Genomic DNA, 25,539 nt, shown 5'->3' with positions numbered 1-25,539 from the left:
TGTTTTAGAAGACTGTCCCCACAAAGCAAGAACAAATGTAAAGCTTCACTCTGTTCAAATCTTACCTCTGACAGCATAGTCATGTCAAGAATGATGAGATCGTGTCTATCAAGTGCCCTGACCTCCCTAAGGTACGCATTGCCCCTACTGCCTGCATAGGGTATAATGTCACACTTTTCTCCTTTCTATGGCTCTCTAAGGAATCTCTCACTCCCAGCAGCATTGAAACTTTGTTCCTGTAAGCCTTGCCTGTGCTAAAGTGCTGTTAAAGGGATTTTTTTAGGGGGGAAGAGGTCTGGGAAGAAGGCCAAGATCTGAAGCCACTCTCTGAACAGAGGGAAATAGAAGTGCTTCTAACTGGCAAAAGACAATTTCTGTTGCCAGGATTCTTCTGTCGGTCTACACCAAAGGTGATTCTTAAACTGTCCCCAAGGAGCTATTTCCAACTGTATAAACAAAAAAACCAAGGTCCTTGGTAGAACAGACTTGGCCATTCCTTACACAGAGGTAAGGCTTAACATGGGTCTAGTGATGTGCTGGCTTGAAAGCAGCCAACTATGGTGTGACTGAAGACAGGTTGAGTGGAGAAACTCTGCGTGTGGGAGTGTTGTTATCAGACAGTGAGGCAGGGAGGAAAAAGGGAGCAGGCATCTCAGTAGAAGGAGTCTCGCCTTGGTTCCGAAGTTGTAGGATTTGCCGGAGCAAGGCCATCCCTTCTTCCCGGGTATGATTGAATGCACAACACTTTTGGGCACAAGTTGAAGCTTCATCCCATAGCTTGCACTTAAAATAGTACTGGGCCAAATAGCAGAAAGCAGTGCTTTCCTCCAGGTGCTCCACTATTTCCCCACAGGAATAGATATCTTGGATATATCTGATGTAACACTGGGCAGCTTGTTCTGACTCAGGCAACTGTTCATGAAGCTTTGCCAGTTTCACCAGAGCCATTTTCTCCACATCTCCCATGGCACAAGTTCTCCAATAACACTTTTTGGCTTCCACTAGTTGATTGAGTTTCTCATAACATTCTTCTAAAGCAACCAGCATATGAGAATCATTGGGCCAAAGTTGATGGGCCCGTCTATAATAATAAAGGCAATAAAATGGCATCTTAAGGATTTCATAGGTCTGTCCAAGCCCATACCAGGCTCTGTCGTCCCGTTTATTGACCTCAATGGCATGTCTATAAGCCTGAATAGCAGAAGATGTGTTCTTCATTTCCATGTAGTCATGTCCCATCAGTGTCCAGGCCCCAAGATACTGAGGATTCAATTTCAGGGCTCTCTGGAAATATAAGGCCGCTTTCTCATGCTGAGAATGCAAACTATAATAATTGCCAATTACACAGCATGTTTCTACACAATATTTATCTATCTCACAGAGGTTATGAGCCAGATAACTCAACTCAGATTTCATGCTCCTGACATAAAGAAGGTTGGAGAATGTGTCCATATTTTCAATCCTGTAAGGGTCTTGTTTCCTTAGCTCATTAAAAATAGAGAGGGCTTTGTCAATATCTCTGATATTGTGATAGGCAACTACAATTTGGGAAACAATATATGAACTCTTAGAGAAGCCCACATCAATGAGATTCTGATACTTTTGCAGGGCCTCCTCTATCAACTGCAACTCTGTGTATATATGAGCCAGAAAAAACTCTTTCATCCAGGTGTCTGGCAAAGACAGGAACTTCAGCATCTCTTTGTCTGTAATCAAGTTACAGAGTTCTAGCCAGGCTCCCCAATGCAAAGGCAAAACATGAGTAGCCTCCACAAACACACCAATGGCCTCTTTCACCAGGTCCAGTTTCCGAAGCACCACACCGTATAAATAAAGGCCAAATCCATCAAGTTCACGAGCCTGGTGTTTTTTTGCTGAGCTCCACTCTCAATTCTCTAAGTGCCTCATTTTTTACTTGTCCTTTCTCCAGCGGACCTAGGCTATTGACTGTTTCATCGTCCTTCTTCTTTTCTCCAGACAGATATCTGGAATACATGTATAGAAAATAGGCTTTTTTGCTATTGCAGCCATGCAGGAAATGTGCTGCACGATCATACTCTTTAACATCAAAGTAGGCTTTGGCCAGGGTGTAAGCATCCATATCCTGGGCATCCTCCTCTGTAATAGGTGGCAGCGGCTGCAGCTCAGCCAGAGGCAAGGCGGGGAGGGAGAAGGCCAACTCCGCGGACCATTTGCTACTGTGTAGCAGGCCCCGCTCCCAGGTAAGGCCTGCGATGAGTAGCAGCTGCTTCTTAATTTCTCGCAAATTTGAGAAATCGCTGCTGGGTGACAGGACGGGGATCACCGCAGCAGTCTATCATATGGTTTTACTTACTTGTGGAGCATAAGGAATAAGATGGAAGACATTGGGGGATGGAGTAGAGAAGTGAGTTGGGGGAAATTGGACAGGGAGACAAACCATGAGAGACTGTGGACTCTGAGAAACAAACTGAGGGTTTTGGAGGGGAGGGCGAGGGGAGTGGGGGTTGTTTGAGCCCGGTGGTGGGTATTACGGAGGGCAAGTAGTGCATGGAACACTGGGTGTGGTGCATAAACAATGAACGCTGGAACACTGAAAAGAAATAAAATAAAATAAAATGGAAAAAAAACGTTAAGAAAAGAAAAAAAATCCTGGAAAAAAACAAAAAACAAACGCAGTCAAGTTCTCCCTTTACCAAAAACACTGTTACATACATTCCAGTGGACTGAAGACAATGACAGAATTTCTAGGTGGGCATAGTGAAATTCTATTAGGGAGGTAGTAAGTTCACTAATAAGATTGGATAGGGCAATATGGCCCTAAAGCTAAAGTCAATTTCTCATAAGGCTTTCAGATCTTCCTCTGATGAGATTCTTTATTCACAGGTGCTACTGAGTACTAGTGTTATTCTGAATATAGAAGCATGGAAGTTGGGTAAGAAACACACTCTAAAATATAGGAGTTAATAATCTCATGGGGGAGAATCCATGAATTAACTTATTAGCAAGAAAATTTTGTGATCCTATTTTTGACTTAGGAATACTCAAAAGTAAAGAATCATTGAACACTGCATCGAAAACTAATGATGTACTCTATGTTGGTTAGCTGAACATAAAAAAAATAAAATTAAATTAAAAAGATCAAATGTGAACCCCAAGCTCCATGAGGTCATGGAATCCCTTGATTTGGGACCAGGTGTATAGAGATGTTCAATTATTAAATAATTAGTTTGGGGGGAAAAAAGGAATACTCAGAAGTTATAGGGGATGGATGTATGGTACATCTGAATGAAGATGGCAGAATTAAGGTGTGCCAGGTATATGTGTGTGATTGTGTGTGTGTGTGAAACACAGAGAGAGAGAGAGAGATTTCAAGACAATTATGGACTTCAATTGATAAGAGAGGAGCAAAGAGAGAATTGTACCATGTTTTTGGAATCTAAAAATGGCCAAGAGTACTACTAGAAATGAGGGCCTTAAGAAGAGGGGACTTTCTTTTATGTTTATCTTGTATGCATGAAGATTTCTGTGATCTGCCCTACATAAATGGCCACCCAGACCTGCACATACACAGACAGGTTAAGGAATGTTGTTTGTGAGACCTGTGCTTATACAGGTGACCTCGGGAGCCTGATTAGTTGACATTAGCTGACCTCCAGGTCAGAACTGGCCCTTCTGGGCTAGATGCCAAGAAGTACTCAATTTGTCTTGCATCCCTTCTGGCTCCAGGCTGGGATGGGTCCCCAAAATGGAATCCAGGAGGGAGGAAAACACATATGGCCCAGGCTCCTTGAAGATGTAAAGTCATGATAACACAGAAATGCAGTTCACCCCCAACTGCATATAGGCAAACAAATATTTAACTTCAGAGTGTCATTTGTCCTGTAACTATGACTCTTAGGGGGATGATCATTAGGGGGTCTCACCTGAGGGAGGACACTATGCTCAACCCTCTCAGTTGGGACTCCAGCCTGGCTGTCTCCATGAGGCTTCCCCAGCTAACGAGGTTGGAATGTTGTAAGTACCCAATCTGTCATAACCTTTTTGTCTTACTCTTCTTTACTGCTTACTATTGCCCTCACCTGTGCACAGATTTCTCTTTTCTTCTGTTTCTATTATATTTTTATAATACCAATAAAGCGTTTTTTCACTTTGAGACCAAAAATATGGCTGTTGTGAATCTCTTCTTTAGAACAGTGTCAGAGGTGGAAGGCAAGCAGTTCTGAGGATCTGAAGTCTATAAAGACTAAGTTGCCTATTGCTTCCATGTAATTATCAGAAAGATGGAAATGTCCATCACGTTTGGTCCATATGTTTAGCAGAACAATTCAACCTAAAAAACATTTCTCCACTTGTTGTCTTTAGTTGAGATAAGAAGCTTAATTCATTTATGACTTTCCTTTGTTGGCCTTACAAAGATGGAGCTCAAAAAATTACCAACCAAGGGAAAAAAATATAGTAAGTTACTCCTCTGTAAGCAGAATCATCTCATGATGATTATAAACACAAATGAGTGGTTGCAGAATGAGCGTGGTTATTTTACCCATAATCACAAGAGTAGACTGTGATCACATCTATATAAATTAAATAAAATAAAGAAATAACCACAATTACTCAGATAAAAGCAATCAAAAAGAATATTTTAGCAAGACGGAGAAATAGGAGGTCTCCCGTTCACATTTCTCCACAGAAACAAATTAGCAGCCATCCATGGGCAAAAGTGTATTTGTGGAAATAAATATTTTTTATCAAGGTACTGGGGAAAAAATGTTGCCAAATTCTTGCCAAACAAGAATACTATACCCACCAAAACTACTCATTAGAAATGAAGGAGTGATAAAGCCATCCTTAGACACAAGCTGAGGGAGTTCGTCACCAGTAGACCTGACCTATAAGAAATACTAAAGAAATTCTTCAGAGCAATAAATAACAACATGAAATCATATAAAAGTATAAAACTCCAGGTAAAGAAAATTAGGTAGTCAAATTCAGAATACTCTATATTTGTATATATATATATATTTTTTTTTTATTTATTTATTTGACAGAGAGAAATCACAACTAGGCAGAGAGGCAGGCAGAGAGAGAGGAGGAAGCAGGCTCCCTGCAGAGCAGAGAGCCTGATGTGGGGCTCGATCCCAGGACTCTGGGATCATGACCTGAGCTGAAGGCAGAGGCTTTAACCCACTGAGCCACCCAGGCGCCCCAGAATACTCTATATTTGTAATGGTGTTGCGTAAATCACTTTTAACTCTTGTATAAAAGAAAGGAAAAGAATAACATGGAGGACATTGGGAGATGGAGAGGAGAAGGAAGTTGAGGGAAATTGGAAGGGGAGGCGAACCATAAGAGAATATGGACTCTGAAAAACAACCTGAGGGTTTTGAAGGGGCGGGGGGTGGGAGGTTGGGGGAACCAGGTGGTGGGTAATAGGGAGGGCACGTATTGCATGGAGCACTGGGTGTTGTGCAAAAACAATGAATACTGTTACGCTGAAAAAATAAATAAATAAAAATTAAAAAAAAAAGAAAAGTATTAAAAATAACTACAGATGGGGCACGTGGGTGGCTCAGTCAGATAAGCATCTGACTTTTTTTTTTTTTTAATTGTGTTATATTAGTCACCATACAGAGCATCTGGTTCTATAGCTCAGGTCACGATTTCAGGGTTGTGGGGTTGAGCCCCACTCTGGGTTCTGTGCTCAGTGCAGTGTCCACTTGTCCCTCTCCCTCTGTTCCTCCCCTGCTCTCTCTCTCTCTCTCAAATATATTAACAGAATATTTAAAAATTTAAAAAAATAACTATAGTTATAATAGTTTATAGTTATAACAATTTGCTAATAGATACACATATTAAAGTGTGATATCAATAGCATTAATGAGAGGAGCAAAGGGTAGTTTTTTCTATGGAATTGAAGTTAAACTGTTATCAGCTTAGAATAGTGTTTTACAACTATTGATATATTTTTTTAAAGATTTTATTTTATTTATTTTACAGAGAGAGAGATCACAAGTAGGCAGAGAAGCAGGCAGAGAGAGAGGAGGAAGCAGGCTCCCTGCGGAGTGGAGAGCCCGACGCGGGGCTCGATCCCAGGACCCTGAGCTCATGACCTGAGCCAAAGGCAGCGCCTTAATCCACTGAGCCACTCAGGTGCCCCACAACTATTGATATTTTAGTAAGCATCGTGACAGTCACAAAAAATACTCATAGAACAAAAGATGAAGAAAAAGGAATCAAAGCATAGCACAACAACAAAACAACAAAGCAAAAGGAAGACAGTAAGAATAGAAGAAAGAAACTATGAAAGAATGAGAAAATAATTAACAAAATGTAAATAGTAAATCCGTACCTGCTAATAATAAAATTAAACATAAATAGTTTATATTACTGCATTAAAAAACACAGAGTAGCCAAATAAATTAAAAAAAAAAAAAACTATAACACTATGCTGAATTCAAGAGTCTTACTTTAGCTTCGAGGATATCCACAAGCTAAAGGAGAAGGGATAGAAAAAGATAATTTATGCAAATGGTAACAAAAGGAGACCAAGGGTGGCTATACTTAGACAAAGCAAATTTTCCGACAAAATCTGCCACAAGAAACCAATAAGATCACTACATAATGGAAGTCATTCCATCAGAGTATATAGAAACTGCAACTGCATGTGCACCCAGTATTGGGAGACATTTATATATAAATCAGATATTAACATAACTGAAGGAACTAACATAGGAATACAGTAATAGTAGAGGGCCTCAATACCCCACTTTCAAAAATAAATAGATAATCAAAAAGAACATCAATATGGAAACTGTGAACTTAAAAAACACTATAATCAATTACAGACTTAATGGACATTTATAGAACATTCCATCCAATGATAACAGAATACACACTCTTTTCAAATGCACATGGAACATTCTCCAGGATAGATTACATGTTAGGCCAAAGAAAAGCCTTAACAAATTTAGGAAGACTGAAATCATATCAAATACCTTTTCTGAGCAAGGTGGCATGAAACCAGGAATCAGTAACAGCAGGAACATTGGAAAATCCACAAACACATGGAAATGAATCAGCACAGTCTTGAACAACCAACGAGTCAAAGAAGCAATCAAAATGTCTTGAGACAAATGAAAATGGAGTCACATACCAAAACTTAGGGAATATGGCAAAAGCAGTTCTAAGAGAGAAGTTTGTTATCGTAAAAGCTTACATTAAAAACAGAAAACGACAAAACAAAACAAAAAGCCTCAAGTAAGTAACTAACTTCATACCTCAAGGCAGTAGAAAAACAACAAACTATGCTCAAAGTTATCAGAAGGAAGGAAATAAAAAAAAGAGCAAAGTAAAAGAAATAGAGAATAAAAAGATAGACCAATGAAAAATAAAATTGTCATTCTGAAAAGTAAACAAAATAGACAAATCTTTAGCAACACAAACCAAAGATAAGAGAGAGGGCTCAAATAACAAAACTATAAAAGGGAGATATTATAACTGGTACCACAGAAATTCAAAGAAAAATAAGAAACTACTGTAAACAATAATATGCCAACAAAGCGGATAATCCACAAAAAAAATGGATATATTCCGAGAAACTTACTGACCAAATCATGAAGAAACAGAAAATCAAAACCAACTAATTACTAGTAAGGAGATTGAAGCAGTAATCAAAAACTATCCCCTCCCCACAAAAAATTCAAACCAGATGGCTTCATGGATGAATTTTTCCTGACATTTAAAAAATTAACTCCAATCCTTCTCAAACTCCTTCAAAAAATAAAAAAGAAGGGAACATTTGCAAACTGGTTTTACAAAGCCAGCATCTTCTTCATTCCAAAGTCAGATAAGGACACCACAAGAATGAAAATTGCAGGCCAATATCCCCTGAGAACACAGATGCAAAATCTCTAAACAAATTCTTGGAAATCTAATTTAACAGCACATTAAAAGCACCGTACACCATTTTCAAATAGCAATGGTTCTTGGGATGCAAGGATAGTTCAACATATACAAATTAAATAATAGGATACACCACATTAACAGAATAAAGGACAAAATCATGTGATTATGTCAACAGATACAGAAAAAAAATTTATGAACTTCAACACCATTTCAAGATATAACTCTCAGCAAATTAGGTATAGAAGGAATGCACCTCGACATAATTAAGGCCATAAAAAGAAGCCCTCAGATTACATCAGTGATGAAAAACAAAGTTTTTCCTATATTAGAAACAAGTCAATGGTATCCTCACTCACCATCTGTACTCGATATAATAAAACAAGTTTTAGCCAGAGAAATTAGGAACAAAAATGATTTAAAAAGAAAATACATACAATTAAGAAAGAGAGAAGTAAAATGGTCTCAATTATGCACATAACATGATCTTAAATATAGAAAACCCTAAAAATACAACCAAAAAATTGTTAGAACTAATAAATAAATTAAGTAAAACTGCAGGGTACAAAATCAGCTAACAGAAATCACTTGCATTTCTATGCACTAACAGCAACTACTCAGAAATAAAATTAAGACTATAATTCGATTTATAATAGCACCTCTTATGCTACTGTATGCATAATGGAAAATAATTCCATTATGATAGCAATAAAATACCCAGGAACAAATTTAACTAAAAGAGGTGAAAAATCTGTATGCTGAAAATTAAAAGACATGGATGAAGGAAAGTGAAGAAGACACAAATAAAAGGAAAGATATCCTATTTAGGATATCTATACTACCCAAAGTAACCTAGAGATTCAATATAATCTCTGTCAAATTGCAATATTATCTTGCATAGAAATAAAAAAAAAAAAAATCCTAAATTCTGTATGGAGCCACAAAAGACCCCAAATATAGCCAAAGCAATCTCAGAATGAAGAACAAAGCTACAGGCATCACACTATTTTTAAACTATATTAAGAACTGTAGTAATCAAAATAGTATAGCATTGTCATAAAAACAATATATTGTCCAATGGAACAGTGAGCCCAGAGGTTTTATATATTTTATATATATATATATATATATACACTCAACTGATCTTTAACAAGGGCAGCAGGAATAAACAATAAGAAAAGGACAACTTCTTCAATATTTATTTATCTTCAATAAATGGTGTTGGAAAAACTGAACATCCACAGGCAAATGTATGAAATTGGATCCTTATCTTATACAAGAAACCAAATGTATCCTGGAACTACCTAAATGTAAGACCTGAAATTATAAAACTCCTAAAGGAAAATGTAGGAAAACACTCATTGACATTGTTTTTTGCAGTGGATTTTTAGATATCTAACACCAAAAACACAGATAGCCAAAAAAAAAAAAAAAAAAAAAAAGAAAAGAAAGAAAAGGGAATGCATCAAACTGAAAAGCTTCTGTACATCAAAGAAAACGACAAAATTAACCTACACAATGACAGACATTTACAAGGCATGTATCTGATAAGGAGTTAATATCCAAAATACATGAGTTATTTTGTTCAACTTAACAGAAAATCACCAAATTGACAAACCAATTCATAAAGGGCAAAGGATACTATGAACAACTTATGCCCACAAATATAGTAACTTAAACAAAATAGATCAATTCCTTAAAAGTTACAATTTGCCAAAACTCACACAAGAAGAAATAATTATGTGAATAGTTATGTGAATATTTAATTACATGAATTAAATAAATCAAATTGATCATTAATAACCTTCCCAAAGAGAAGGCCCAGACTCAAATGGTTCACTGGTGAATTCTACAAAACAGTTAAGAAATTATAGCAATTCTCTTGTAAGGGCCTGGTTAGCCAGAGGGAGCCATTTTGTTATAAGCTTGGATTGACCCTGCCCCTCCAAACCCCACATATAGGGGCGGGCCAGGCTGGATGGAGACATCCAATCAGTGGGGTGAGCATATATTTGCTATGGTGAATTGGAATTCAATTGGCTACCCATATTGCTGACCGAGCATGACTGTGCAGTTTTCCCTGTGTGTTGTAATATCATTGGCCAACTGTGTGTGGGCCGGGCTCAACCACCTCTATAAAGGTTAGTCTGTGTGTGGGGGGGGGGGGGTTAGTCGTCCTTGGGGTAGTTGTTGGGAGCATCGTGGTCATCAGGAGCGTCGTGGTCGTTGGGAAGCGGCCTTGCCGGGGAGCAGCACCACCGGGAGCCTAGTGATTGGGAAGGGTAGTCCTCGGGTAGGGTAGTCATCAGGAGCGTTGTCGTCGGGTAGCAGAGTTGGGAGCGGCATCGTTGGGAGCTGCATTGTTGGGAGCGGCATCATCGGGGTCGGTGTCCTGGTCGTCGTTGCCTCTTTGTAAGAGACGGCTCCGACTGGTCAGTTTGATTTTCGATGCTTGGTGTGAAATAAAGCTTTGCTCGACTTTCGCTTTGCATCAGTCTCATTCCTTTGATCACGAACTCTAACACTCTATAATCTCTTTCAAGGAATAGATACAGAGGGAATGCTGCTGCTGCTGCTGCTTTTTAAGATTTATTTATTAATTTGAGAGAGAGAGCACACATGTGTACAAGTAGGGGAGGGGCAGAGGAAGGGGGAAAGAGAATTTCCAGCAGACTTCTTGCTGATTACAGAGCCTGATGCCAGAATTGATGCAGGGCTCCATGTGGGGTTCCATTCTACCACCCATGAGATCATGACCTGAGGGGAAACCAAAAGTGGGACACTTAACTGACTGAACCACCTAGGTGCCCAGAGGGAATGCTTCTTAACTCATTCTATGAGGCCAGCATTACTCTATCAGCAAAATCAGACAAAGACTTCACAAGAAAACTACAGCCCAGTACCTCTCCTGAATACAGATGCAAGAATCCTCAACAATATATTAACAACACAAATCCAACAATGTATGAAAAGGACTATTAACTATAGCCAGATTTATCTGATGTATGCAAAGCTGGTTCGCATTCCAGTATCAATTCAGGTAATCCATCTCACAATAAGCTAAAGGAAAAATCACATGATCATATCAATAGCCAGAGGAAAAAACATTTAACAAATCCAATGCCCATTTATGATAAAAATTCTGAGTAAACTAGGAATAGACAGGGAAATTTCTCACTGTGATAAAGAATATCTACATTCCTTTTCACGGTGATACTGGAAGTTACAGCTAATGCAAGACAAAAAAAAAAAAAGAAAGAAAGAAAGAAAGAAAGAAAGAAAAGAGAAGAATAGGTGTGTAAATTGGAAAGGAAGAAAAATTAAAACTCCTTGTTTGCAGATAACATTATCTGATCATATGTGTAGAAAATCCCAAGAACTGACCAAAAAACAAAAAACAAAAAGCCCTCCTGTAGTTAATAAGCAATTATAGAAAGTTGTGAGATACATAGGTAATATACAGTTGTCAACTGTTTTCCTATAATGAGTAAGTGGAATTTCAAATTGAAAACATAATTCATTTATATTAGCATCAAAAACAAAATGAAATGCTTAGGTATAAAACTATATAACTATAGGTAAAAAACTATAAAATCAATGAAATCAAAGAAGAACTAAATAAATGGAGATATGTCATGTTCACATAAGACTCAATATTGTCCAGGTCTTTTCTCTTTCCAACTTGATCTATAGATTCAATGTAATCCAAATCAAAATCCAAGTAAGTAATTTTGTGGACATCAACAAACTGTTTCTAAAGTTTATATGGAGAGGCAAAAGACCCAGAATAGCTAACATAATATTGAAGTAGAAGAACAAAGTAGGAAGATTGACACTCTCTGACTTGAAAACTTACTATAAAGCCATAATATTCAAAACAGTTTTATTGGTAAAAGAATAGACAAATAGATTAGATTAATGGAATAGATTAGAAAGCACAGAAGTAGACCCACATAAATATAGTGAAGATCTTTGATAGGGAAGCAAAGCCAATAAAATGGAAGAGTCTTTTCAACAAATATTGCTGGAACAACTAGATATTCACATGCAAAAAAAGTAAATCTAGACACAGACCTTATACTTGTCATAAAAATTAACTCAAAATGGATCACAGACCTAAATAAAGAACATAAATCTATAAAATTCCTTGAAGACAACTTAGGGGAAAGACCAGATTATCCTGAGGATGATAATGAGTTTTTATATACAACAGTGAAGGTACAATATATGAAGGAAATAACAGAAAAGCTATTCTTCATTAAAATTAAAAACATCTGCCCTGCAAAAGATAAGGCCAAGAGAATTAAAAGACAAGTCACAGACTGGGAGAAAATATTTGTAAAATACCTATCTGATAAAGATTAAGAATCCTTAAATTGAAACATTAAAAATGAACATGATTAAAAAATGGATCAAAGATCTGATTAGAGACCTTACCAAAGGAGATATAGAGATGACATTAAGCATATGCAAAGGCAATCCACACCAAATGTCATTAGGGAAAAACAAGATAAAACAACAAGTTGGTATTGCACAGCTGTTAAAATGGCTAAAAGTCAGAACAATGAGAATGCCAAATGCTGTTGAGGATGTTGACAAAATGAATGGAATTATCATTCATTGCTGGTAGAAATGCAAAATGGTACAGCCACTCTGGAAAACAGTTCAGCGATTTCTTACAAAACTAACAGATTCTTATCACCCAGAAAACATACCCCTTTCTATTTACCCACAGGAATTGAAAACTATGTCCTTAAAAAAACTTGCACATGGATGTTTCTAGCTGCTTTGTGATTTCCAAAACTTGGAAGCAACCAAAATGTCCTACTTCCATATAATGGAATGTTACTCAGTGCTAAAAAGAAATGAACTATTAAGCCAAGAAAAGACATGGATGAAACTTAAATGCATATTACTAAGTGATAGAAGCAAATGTGAAAAATGCTACATACTGTATGATTCCAACCATACAACATTCTATGAAAGAAAAAGCCATGGAGACAGTAAAAAAAAAAAAAAAATGTGTTTTCCAGGGCTTGAGAGTTGGGGGGAAGGATGTGGAAATAGGCAGAACAGTGAAGATAGTGTGCATCATACCATAATTATTAATACACAAGCCAAAGAGTGGACCATTATGTAAATTATTCCTTGGGTGGTTATGATGTGTCAATGTGGGTTCATCAATTACAACAATGTATCAGTCTGCTACAGTGTTGAGGATGGCGATGTGTGTAGGGGACAGAGAGTCTATGGGAAGTATCTGTACCTTTCTTTCATATTTCTTGTGAACACAAAATTGCTTTAAAATTACCTAAATTTTAAAAATGGACAAAAGACCTTCATAGATATTTCTTCTAAAGAAGATATACAAAAGGCAAATAGATACATGAAAAGATGTTTAATATCACTAATCATGAGAAACATGTCAATCAATACTACAATGAGATATCACTTCATATCTTTTAGAATGGCTATTATCAAAATGAACATTGTGGATGGGTAGGTAAACTGGTACAGCTATTATGGAAGGCTGTATGAAGTTTCCTCAAGAAATTAAAAATAGAATTACCATATGATTCAGGAAACTCACTTATGAGCATATATCCAAAGGAACTGAAATCAGTATTTCAAAAGATATCTATACTCTCACAATCACTGTAGCACAATCCATAATAGCCAAGATATAGAAACAACCTAAGTGTCCATCAGTGGGTGAATGGAAAAAGAAAATGTGGTACAATGGAGTATCATTTTGCCATAAAATAGAAGAAAATCCTGCCATTTGCAATAATATAGATTAACCTGGTGGACATTATTCTAAGGGGAAAAAAAAAAACAGACTACAAAGATAAATCCAATATGACCTCATTTCTATGTAGACATTAAAAAAGCTAAACCCATAGAAGCAGAATATAACAGAGACTGAGTGATTTTTCAAGTGCCAAGGGGTAGGAGAAATGGGATGTTTTTCAAAGTGTACAAACTTTCAGTTACAAGATGAATAAATTCTGAGGACCTCCTCTTCAGTATGGTGATTGTATTTCATAATACTGTTCGGTATACCTGAAATTTACTAAAAGAGTAGATCTTAAGTGTTCTCACACATACAAAAATATTAACTATGAAGTAACAGATTTGCTAATATATTATTTGGTTGTGGTAATCTTACAATGTGTATGTATATATCTAAATCATCATATTGCACACCTTAATATAGATACAATTTTGTTTGTCAATTATACTTCAATAAAGCTGGAGAAAAAATAATGGAAAGAAAGAATACAGATAATGAATTTGTCCCTGAGAACTAAATAGATGTAGTGAAAGTTTGTAGATCAATGCTAGAGCAACCAAGATGATCTGGAACCATCCAACAACAGTTCAGACTTAGACCAAAGTCCAGGAGATCAGTGCAACTTCATTAAGATCAGGTTGATTATCAAAGTCTCCACAGAGCTAAAAGTGAACTGACATGAAAAATGCCTTTCTACTTAGACATGGAACATGACTTCCATCAGGATATGTTCATTTTGTTTTACTATAACAAAGTGAAAACCTTAACCATGAAAAAAGTAATAGAGGCCCATTTAAGACTACAAAAATAATAAAAGCAATCCAATTTGGAGATTAAGAAAATGATGATGATCCCTACTTGGTCACATTAATAAAAACTTTTCAGAAAGAAAAACTCCCAAATTTCAGTAGCTTAATACAATGTAAGATGATTACAACCTAGTACCTAGTACCTAGTACTAGTTCAGCTGTCTCCCAGGGCTTTGATCCAATGATAGGTCCTCTGCAAGTGGAAAGAGAGAACTGAGAAGACATACGTCCCTCCATTGGTGCTAATCAGTCTCATGTCCCTGCTGACATGCAGGATGGAGGAGGAGAATGGGTTTTTATTGGACATCTACAGAGATTTTTAAGACTGAGATCATACTGCAAATTTTATTACTATGGTGTCATAAAAAATACTAACTCTTCTAAAGATGTACTAAAATGAACCATAGCACTCATGTCTTCTCCTGAATAGCAGCAAAAATTTTTAAGGTGCCTACTAAGTAATCCATACCACAGTCAATGTTATGAGGAATACAGAATATACAGGATTGAATGCTTAATTAATAATGTTGCATTATCATCAATAAATGAAATAGTAATAGACCAAGATATATGCAATTCCAAATTCTGGAATCAGGGCAAAAATTCACTAAGTAAGTTACTATGAATGGCATCTTGCAGCATTTCATCATAAACAGAGTGTAGCTGGGCACAGAAAAAGGAGAAAGAAATTCCAACATGGAGGACAGACAAAAACCATGAATCATAGCTCAGTGCTTCGAAAAATCACCATTGTTAATCATAATTGAAATCTTTTATGAGGTTTTTATATATGACACTCTTTATAAATGACAGAAGGCTTTTAGCCAATTGGTGATAAAACTGAATTAATTAAAATTTACACCATCTCACAGAGTATTATAAACAGTGTGCTTTACTCATCTATTTTGAAAAAAAAAATTGGTGTAATTGGTGCAATTTTATCATTTTATCCCATGAGGATAAAGACTGTTTTACTATGGCACAGTATTTATTTTAACTGCTTTTCACTTTTTTCTATCCATTTGGTTTAACATTTAGAAAGAACTTGATGATATCAAAGAAAACCATAGCACAAATCACAACTGTCAACTCTTATAGTTTTAGGCTTTAACTGACTAAGATGAATTACTTCATCATTGAATAAATCATTACTAATCATAATTTGTGTATGTTCTTGGACTGCACAATTGAGACTGGCGGCACTACAGCCTGCCCAGAAATAATTGCTATAAATGTGCCAGATGTTGTAAAAATCTGGACACATTTGTGATAAAGCCGAATGGTGCAAATTTGGTATGAAGCTAGAAGTGTATGATTTAAGGCTGTAATCTATATTTCTGACACTATAGGTCAAAGAAATATAGTAAGTATAGAGAGCCTTTATTAATATTGTAAAAGGTTATTTCCCTCTGCACTAAAGACCATTTTTTTTTTCTTTTATGTCTTGATCCTAATAGATCTGAGCCTGGCTATAAATTTCTATGCTCCCACAAAGGCCATCGGTCTGTGGAAAAATAAGAAACCAAGGTTTAAATTAGAACACTGTTCTTTTTATTTCAGGTATTAACAGAGACCTCTTCCTTGTTATACACAAAAATGCATCATAAAACAGAATGTTTCTACTCTTTAAGAGTGCTAAGACCATTAGGACAGAAATCATATGTTAGGAGCAGAAAAAAACAAAACAAAACAAACTCCTTGGCACTTTCTGATTCATGTAGAATTAAGCTGCATATCCGTACATTAAATAATAAGCAAACATTACTTAGAGGTTATGGGTATCAATATTTCCATTTTCTGTGCATTGTTATGGTAATAAAGCCTTTTAGTCAAGGAAAATATGAAGCCATAAAACTTAATGCTCTATTTGAGCAGCAATTACTGCAAATTATAAGCAACTGGGTTGTACAAAACTGCCATGAATAAAATTTTAAAGTATAATAATAATATACTGTAAGCATTTATATAGCTGATACTATCCATTTATTTTAAGCGTCAGTCTTCCTAAAGATAATTATGTTAAAAAAAAAAAAAGCTGGATTCCTGAAATAATTACTATGTTGATTACTTAGAAGGATAGGCTTCAAATAGATTTCAGATTAAAGAATTTTTAATAGAGTTCTAATATTAAATATCACATTTGCTATTCCATCTAATTTAATGCAATAGAGAATTTGTGGCATGCTTCATAGTAATACTTGTGTTTATTTGTGTGTATACATGCATGTATCTGTGTTTGTTATATGTGTAAAATTTTGCTACCTGGACAACTGTGTTTTTACTGTAGGTTTTGACTAAATGTTGAAGACATTTTATAGGACTTTAAGAATTTTACTCATGGTATTTTCCAAATTAAAATCAATTTGCTTTGAAATATACCAAATGACTAGAATTTAGTATTTCTATCAAATAAAGTTTATAAAGTACACCTCAAAGGGTATTTTCCTATGTATGCTTTTACCAAACCATAAAATACTTACAGCAATAAGTAACCAAGCATGTATGTGTATCGTACATAAATTAGTTACACACCATAAATAATTATTAATGCCAAATTTTTATTAAAACCATTTCCTAAATCTGTGTAATGCTGGTTTGGTAATCTGAGTATATTTATGTTTCATCATCAATTAATTATTTTCTTGCTGTTGTTAATAAGCATAACAATATTAATATACCAATTCACTTGAATATCACTGCAAAAATTTAATTATAATTATATATTTAGAATTTGCTTATATCTGATATGTTCGTTTTCCCATGTCTTTTTTTTTTTACTTTTTTTATTTTAAAGATTTTATTTATTTATTTGACAGAGAGAGAGAGATCACAAGTAGGCAGAGAGGCAGGCAGAGAGAGAGGGGGAAGCAGGCTCCCTGTTGAGCAGAGAGCCTGATATGGGGCTCGATCCCAGGACCCTGAGACCATGATATGAGTTGAAGGCAGAGGCTTAACCCCCCAGGTGCCCCTTCTTTTTAACTTTTTAAAGATTTTATTTATTTATCTGAGAGAGAGCATGAGCATGAGCAGGGGAAGAAACAGAGGGAGAGGGAGAAGCAGTCTCCTGGCTGAGCTGAAGGCCAGACCTGGAGCTCTGTAAGGACCTATTTAGAAACTGTCCCTGCTCTCCTTCCCCTAGGGGATTTTACTTGGAGACAATTCCCGGAAACCAGCTGCAGATACAAGGGTGGGTCAGGCCAGGTGGAGACATCTGATCAGTGGGGGGTTGCATACTGTCTCTCTGGTTACCAAGAAGTAGGGACCCCCGCCCTCTGGGAGCCTTTTGGCACCAATCCTAATCAAGGTGTAATAGGCTGGTTCTAATGTCTATTAGGGTAAATTGTAACTCAATTGGTCACCTAGCATCACTGTGGAGTTTCCTGTGTATTACAATTTCATTGGTCACCTGTGCGTGGCCAGGCCCGACCGCATGGCCTTTGCCCTTAAAAGCTAGACTGTGAAACAGAGAAGGGTCGTCCTCTCTGTAGGGGTGTCCCCGACAGGTCTGTTTGACGGTTGGTCTGATTCTCGATGCTTGGCGCGAAATAAAGCTTTGCTTGACCTTCGCTTTGATCAGTCTCGCTCCTTTAATCATGGACCCATTATTGGGGTACCCATTTTTTGGGGGACCTAACAATGGGTACCAGTCCACCTAACTGGCTGGTCAGTCAGTGGATTTCAGTTAATAATGAAAATAAGAGAAATAGGGTCTGCACTTAGGCAGTATTATCTCTGAGGTGAATTATGTATTGGAGTGGGATAAGAATTGGGGCCACAGTAACCCAAACACACAAGCTAGCCAACATGGTGTTGCTGGAGAAACTATTTATAAGCACATTGAACTTTTTATTCAGGGGGAAGACAAAGACACACATGAAAGGAGTTCACACACTCATGGGCACACACAAAGAAAAATTAAAGCATGCAATCATGAGAGAACCAGGAAGGCACTTCAGCTTTTGAATTTTGTATTCAAATTTCAGCCTCCAGGAGGTATGCTTTCCTTTCTTTTTGTTTGCTAATGGATATCTAAGGAGTAGAATTTTGTGTTTACAAATACTACCCTTCTACTGTATGCTACTTTAATAATTTTCTTTAAGTTGCAATCACAAGCTCTGACATAGGGGGGAAAAAAGAGGATAGATAGATGACAGATAGATGATAGATAGGAAACAAAATTATGTAATTGTTTCTAAGATTGCTTTCTATTAAGTTGAGATTTTAAATGATAAGTTTCAAAAAACAACCAGCCAAAAGCCCATGACTGGAAAGTATACATACTGGCTTCCCTGAGATGGGGTTTCAGTTTGGTTTGTTTCGGTTGATGGGGTGAGTTCTAGAGCTGACAATCAAGAATCATTTGCATTCTTTTTTTTTTTTTTTAAGATTTTATTTATTTATTTGACAGAAAGAGACCACGAGTAGGAGCAGAGAGCCCGACGCCGGGCTCAATCCCAGGACCCCGTGATCATGACCTGAGCAGAAGGCAGAGGCTTCAACCCACTGAGCCACAGGTGCCCCAATCATTTGCATTCTTAAATTACCTTTAAGCCCCTAGAGTTAAGATTTTCAGCTTCTGTTAGAACAATGAATGATCCATTGCTCACTCTTGATGCTACTTCCCTAATGCTGGTTAAAGCCTGCCACATCATCGTATGTTTCAGCCAACAAGCTAGAATCTTAGATACTTCCTTGTTCTAGCCCTATGAACACAGAAGCCCTTAGAAGTTTGCACAGGTTCTCCATTATCTACCTCAAGGGATCTAGTGAATATTGAAAGGACTTGTTTCTTCCATTTCAAGTAATTATTTAATTTCTGTTGTCTAGAGATACAAATGTCAAAGAGAAGTAAAGATAGTAAATCTGAAATGTGCTAAGCTATCCTGAATGCCACTAACACAGCATGGCCAGTTTTCTATCAATCTATCATCTTGACATTACAGCACTTATTAGTTACTAACCCAAGGAGACATGCATTTAAATCTGAAAGATCATAAACGAGGAATATGCACTATTTTGATGTCATTATTTATATTGCATCCCTGCCCCCCCTTTTTTTTGATTCTCGTTTATAATGGGACTAGATTATAATGGCTAAGGTTAATGAGACAATTAACTTTATACATGATACCAATCACAAAGATTGTTTTATTGTAATTAACCATGGTGACTTCTAGCAGAGTTCTTTGTACTCATAAATATACTTTTCAGGAGTTCTCAAAGCTTAAGGGAATTATTTCAAAAGTTTCAAAAGCATATCAAGAAGCCAGATGTAGAAATATTTAATTAAGTTTTGCTATGGGAGATGAAATGAGCATGAATCATGTGAAATGAAAGTTTGTGGTAGTCAGCACTATATTAGTTTCCAAATAGATAGATACAGGCATTCACGTGAGAGCTTTTAGTGGGTTTCTAGAACCTCCCGTTTGACCTTTCTTAAGTCTGTTTTTCAAATGTGCCTGTTTTCTGACTGATGTATTCAGAATGCTCTTTTTCTGCTGACAGTGCCCAATTTTGTTGTTTTATGGGATGCAGCTTGAGAAATTTGCAAAGACATGACCAGCAGCTCGTGCACAAAAATGGATTTCAGAAATTGAAGAGCTGTAATGTTTCTTGTGTTTTCTCCCTCACAGTGAGGCTTGTCAGCACCTCATGCAAATGCATCTCATAATTTTACAGACTCAGACCTTTAAAGGTATACCCACTGTCAGGATTCACTTGCTTGGTGAGGTTTCCTCCTCTTACATATTCCTGAGACTTTAAGTGATTTCCTTCAGGTGCTCAGAGAGAATGAGGAGTCACTTTGACAAAGTGATAGGACATCAAGATGAGACAAACAGCTGCTAGCTAAAAAACAAGTTTTTATCTTTAAACACATCTCTAGAGGTTCTTATTTCTATTATGCTCTCTGTCAGTGTTGAGTGAAGCAGTAATTAATTTGCTTTCCTGCTATTGTATGGAATTCTCTATTTAACTTTTTTTTTTTTTTTGGAGAATTTCAATGTTTCTTCTTTCTTTTTTCCTAGAATGACACAATGACACATCTCTGTACACTGGTGTCCTAATTAGTTTATCTCCTGACATAATTTTAATTAGCTTTATGATATGTCTGGCTGGCTTTTCTTCACTGACAATTGTTACTGTGATTTAAAAAAAAAATGGTGATATTTGTTACAATCTCATTTACTTTTGAAATCCCCTGATCTTTAGCACACACACACAAAAAAAAAAAAGAGAGAGAGAATGTTTTCCTTTTCACTCTTTTTGCTAACGGGAGGCAGAAGCTATGGTAAAACAAACAATGAATTTCTCCCCTGATCAACCCCTTTTTCTGACATCTGGACCCTCGATAGCAGTCTAAAAGTGTCTGCGTGCAGAGGCAATCACTCAGCAAAGCCGCCTCATTGCATTCCCCGTCAGAACTGGGAATACCCAGCAAAGTCCACGGACTGAAGCAGTGTTTGGTCTAGAGGGATAAGAGCTTGTTTTTTGTTTGTTTGTTTATTTGTTTGTTTTGCTAGGTTTTGATTCTGGTATATACCTTTTGAAGGTTTTCCTACAGACTTCCATTACTTCCCTTAGTTTTCCTGTTCTTTTAAATTGGAAACATACTTCTCTTTCTATCCAGCAATTCTTGAGTTTCCCTTGTGGTTCAACATATTCAAATCACTTACAACATGGTGAGCATTTAATTTATCTCCAGTTTCATTTCCAAATTACCTGAAAGGTGTAGTGTAGTAGTTTAGGATTTAAAATCTATTGTAGAAGTCCCTTCCTTTCCTTTTTCCAGCTACTAAACTGCAATTTGAATCAGTTATTGATAACCAACATGTAATCTCTAGCTCCAGCTCTTGCTTTTTAAGTATAGATGGTTATGCGGGAAATACTGGAATCATAAATATCTGGTCTGTTTCATCTGTAACTGAGATAACTGCACTCACATAGAAAAATGTAACTGGTGGGGCGCCTGGGTGGCTCTGTGGGTTGAGCCGCTGCCTTCGGCTCGGGTCATGATCTCAGGGTCCTGGGATCGAGTCCCGCATCGGGCTCTCTGCTCGGCAGGGAGCCTGCTTCCCTCTCTCTCTCTCTCTGCCTGCCTCTCTGCCTACTTGTGATCTCCTGTCTCTCGCTGTCAAATAACTAAATAAAAAAAAAAAATGTAACTGGTATGTTTATAAGACAAATGAATTCTGATATAGTTTCTATCTGTTCTTTCAATTTCGGAATTTGAATTCCAAAACCTCACTATGAGCCAGATGAAGGTACTGCTTACATGCACCATAAGAATTCTCAAACTCCAGATATTTAAAATAAAACTCTGTAGGGGCACCCAGCTGGCTCAGTGTCTTAAGCATTTCATGCCAGCACAGAACCAGCTCAAGATTCTCTCTCCTGCTCCCTCTACCTCTCGTCCCGTCCCGCTCATTTGTAATTTCTCTCTCTCTCTTCTTTTAAGATTTATTTATTTGAGAGAAAGAGAAAGAGAGCACATGTGTGCATGCATACACATGGGGAAGGGGCAGAGGGAGAGAGAGAATCTCAAGTTGAAACCCCATTGAGCACCGAGATCCATCTCAGGACCCTGTGATTTTGAGCTAATCAAAATCAAGAGTCAGAGGCTTAACTGATCGAACCATCCAGGCACCCCTCTTTCTCATTCTCTAAAACAAAATTAAATAATATAAAACTCTGTATGAGTTATAAGGAAAGCAAACCACGATGAAAAGCAGTGGTGGTATTCCAGGTGACCAAAGACACTAGAGATAACAGATTTAACACTGTGTTTTAGAAAAATAGGGGTTTTTTTCTTCACAATAAAAGTTATTAAATAATAAATAATACATAACTGATGTTTAAAAAAAAAACAAAACACCAGGGTCTGTAGTCTGCCAAATGAAGCGTGATTCTATTCTTAGACTTGCCTTTTATTAACTATGTGATCATAGGAAAACTATTTAATCTCCCTAAGCCCCAAAGGTGTCATTTAAGTGATAGGTATGATTATAACATCTATTTGAAGATGATTGTAAAGATTAAGTAAGCTAAATCATGCAAAGAATTCAGCATAACGTCTTAACAAAATGATCCCTTATAAATATACTATTATCATTGTCATTGCTGCTATTATCAAGACATACATATTTAAGTAAAGTTGTGTAAGAATGGGATTTTATCAATCTGACTGTGTTCCTTTGGATGGAATTAAGCTTTTTTTCTCCATGGCATTACTGAGGGTTACTTTTTAACTTTTACTGAAGCGGAAACTTTTTACAAATGTCTTCATTACTTTGACCGATTCAAGACCATGACACATAGAAGAGTTCCTGTAGTTGATACAGTCATGGAACAATGCCAGTCAGCCATCCTTTTCAGATCATCTTAACTCTTCAAAGAAAAAAATATATGAACTTTTCTTTCAGGGTTCTGTGACACTCACTTGACATCTCAAAAGCTAAGAAAATGTGCATTTATATAGTTATTTATTTATTTATTGCTATTGTAAACATAAAATTAATGTCTGTGCAGCTGAATGGGAAGAGCAGGGCTATTTAATGGCTCACATGAGATGAAAGCCGGCAAGACTAGTTGTAGATTCTCAGCTGCTATGAGGCTCGTAAGTGGGAAAGCTCTTAATACACGGCTTTACCTCATCAAGAATTTTAATACCTCTAACTGGAATGCTGATATACCTCAAGGTAGATCTCATTTTTCTACCATAATCAAAAGCACTTGGTGCCATCATGTGTGAGTGAGAGACTGACATGGAGAAGCTGCCCCCTGCGAAAATGTCCTCCGGAGTCTGATTATTCCTACGACTAGTGCTCCCAGTCCCTTAATAATGATGTGACTGTCCCCAGCCTGGTGCTCAAGGCAACCCTCTCCAAGGTCACTCAGCAGTGTGTCTTGTTTCTCATTGTTTACTGTTTTTAGTTGCTTTAAAACACAGACAAATTATAGCTACCCAAAATGCCAGTGTCTTTTTAAGGTTACCAAAGAGAGGCTGCTAAATATCATTTTGTGAATCCAAAGGAGGGGGTGAATCTTACTCTAAGTTTTCTTAAGTAGGGCACCTATTTGAAATCAAGTTTTTGGTTCTTTGTTTTTCTGTCTCAAGGTATCAAAAGAAAACTCATATATTGTCTTGCTTCCCTCTATCCCTCTTTCTCCTCTTCCCTTACTTCCCCTCCTTCCACCTTTGTTGAAATTACTAATGCGGTTAAATGAGGTTCTATAGTGATAACATCTAAATGCAAAATACAGTGAACAAATGAATGGTGAATAAAATGTCGGGCACCTGGGTGGCTCAGTTGGTTAAGCGACTGCCTTTGGCACAGGTCATGATCCTGGAGTCCGGGGATGGAGTCCCGTATTGGGCTCCAGGCTCAGCAAGGAGCCTGCTTCTCCCTCTCCCACTCCCCTCTCATGCTCTGTCTCTCACTCTCTCTCTCAAGTAAATAAATCTTTTTTTAAAAATGTCATAAAAAAGCTCAAATCAAATATATAGCTAACTACTCTGATGAATTAGCTCTCACTATAAAGATTGTCCTTAGTTTTATACATACAACTCCCCCCTCTTCCCCCCTTTTCTTTTTCTTTTTGACAACCATTTTTACAAATATGAAATTGTACATGCTTATGGTAGGATGCCCAGAAAATCCCATCACTTCCCTGAGGACATCAACGTAAACAAAGTGCTGATAAAAATTGAGGACTCACACAACTGCAAAATCACATTATCGTAAAGGATTCCTATGCCTTTTTTCAAGCTGTCTTTGGCTTTAAATGTATCTTTTTCAGTTTTGTATCATGTATAGTGAGAAAATCATACACTTTGGATATGAAAAACTACAGCTTGAATTCCAATCATATCTAGCACTTGCTAGATATGTAACCTTGAACATATTACTTAATCTTGGCATTTCTGGTCATTTAGAACATGGAGATAATATATTTACCCCACAGAATCACTGTGATACATTTGAGTGTGTATATGTAACATATTTATGATGATTTCCACAAAGACAAACACTAGAGTTAGGCTCTGAGCCTCTTTTTGAAATAAGATATCCACCCATCTTAAAATACTTGTGTCCCACAATGGCATTGTCCTGCCTTATAAAGGTACAAATTGAGCTACAAGGACAATTGCTATTACTATTTTTAGATGTGTTTATATGCACATGTGTTTGTGTTTGCATGAGTGTGACATCCCTCCATGTCAATGTCACACAAATACATTTACTTCTGGATTCTTAGTAAAAATACAAAAGATCATGTTGAAGTTGGTTCACTTATAGAAACTGTATTCTTTTTTTTTTTTTTTAAGATTTTATTTATTTATTTGACACAGAGAGAGATCACAAGTAGACAGAGAGGCAGGCAGAGAGAGAGGTGGAAGCAGGCTCCCTGCTGAGCAGAGAACCTGATGCAGGGCTTGATCCCAGGACCCTGAGATCATGACCTGAGCTGAAGGCAGAGGCTTAACCCACTGAGCCACCCAGGCACCCTAGAAACTGTATTCTCAAGGAAAGAATATTTGAAGGAATATTGCAGTTATATGATTATAGGAAAAAAAAGAAAATATCTAGAATAATTTCCACATTTACATATAAAAGTTATAAGAAGTTCTTCAGCTTGATTTGTTTATACAGGAAAGAAAGATCAAAGTTCTGGGCACCTGGGTGGCTCAGTCCATAAGCCTTCAGCTCAGGTCATGATTCCACGGTCCTGGGATCTAGCCCCACAGTGGGCTCCCTACTCAGTGGGAAGCCTGCTTCTCCTTCACCCACTCCCCCTGCTTGTGTTCCCTCTCTTGCTGTGTCTCTCTCTCAAATAAATAAATAAAAACTTAAAAAAGAAAAACTATAAAGTTCTAGTGGAGCTATATAATATGTTAGTCTGATTTTCTTTAAAATGCCAGATGTAGATACAGAGTAAACTGATACTCAGTTTGATCTATAAAAATACTAAAAGCACAGCAGCCTGAGATAAATAAGCATTTGGGAAGTGCCTTGAAGGGTTAGACTATGATAAGATACAGGAAAAAGCAGAAAT

General features: G+C 36.9%; 1 protein-coding gene across 1 annotated transcript; it reads right to left on the bottom strand.

The window, feature by feature from the left end:
• Positions 1-512: 512 nt before the first annotated feature.
• Positions 513-10,257, bottom strand: LOC123930504 (cell division cycle protein 23 homolog). Its single transcript, XM_045986733.1, is given in 4 exon segments — positions 513-1,872; positions 1,874-2,314; positions 6,447-6,470; positions 10,141-10,257. Coding segments are annotated over 4 exon segments (1,899 nt in total). The 3' UTR covers positions 513-555.
• Positions 10,258-25,539: the final 15,282 nt, after the last annotated feature.

This window comes from Meles meles, chromosome 19, assembly GCF_922984935.1.
Source record: "Meles meles chromosome 19, mMelMel3.1 paternal haplotype, whole genome shotgun sequence".
NCBI lineage: Eukaryota > Metazoa > Chordata > Mammalia > Carnivora > Mustelidae > Meles > Meles meles.
This window is presented reverse-complemented; position numbering and strand designations above follow the sequence as displayed.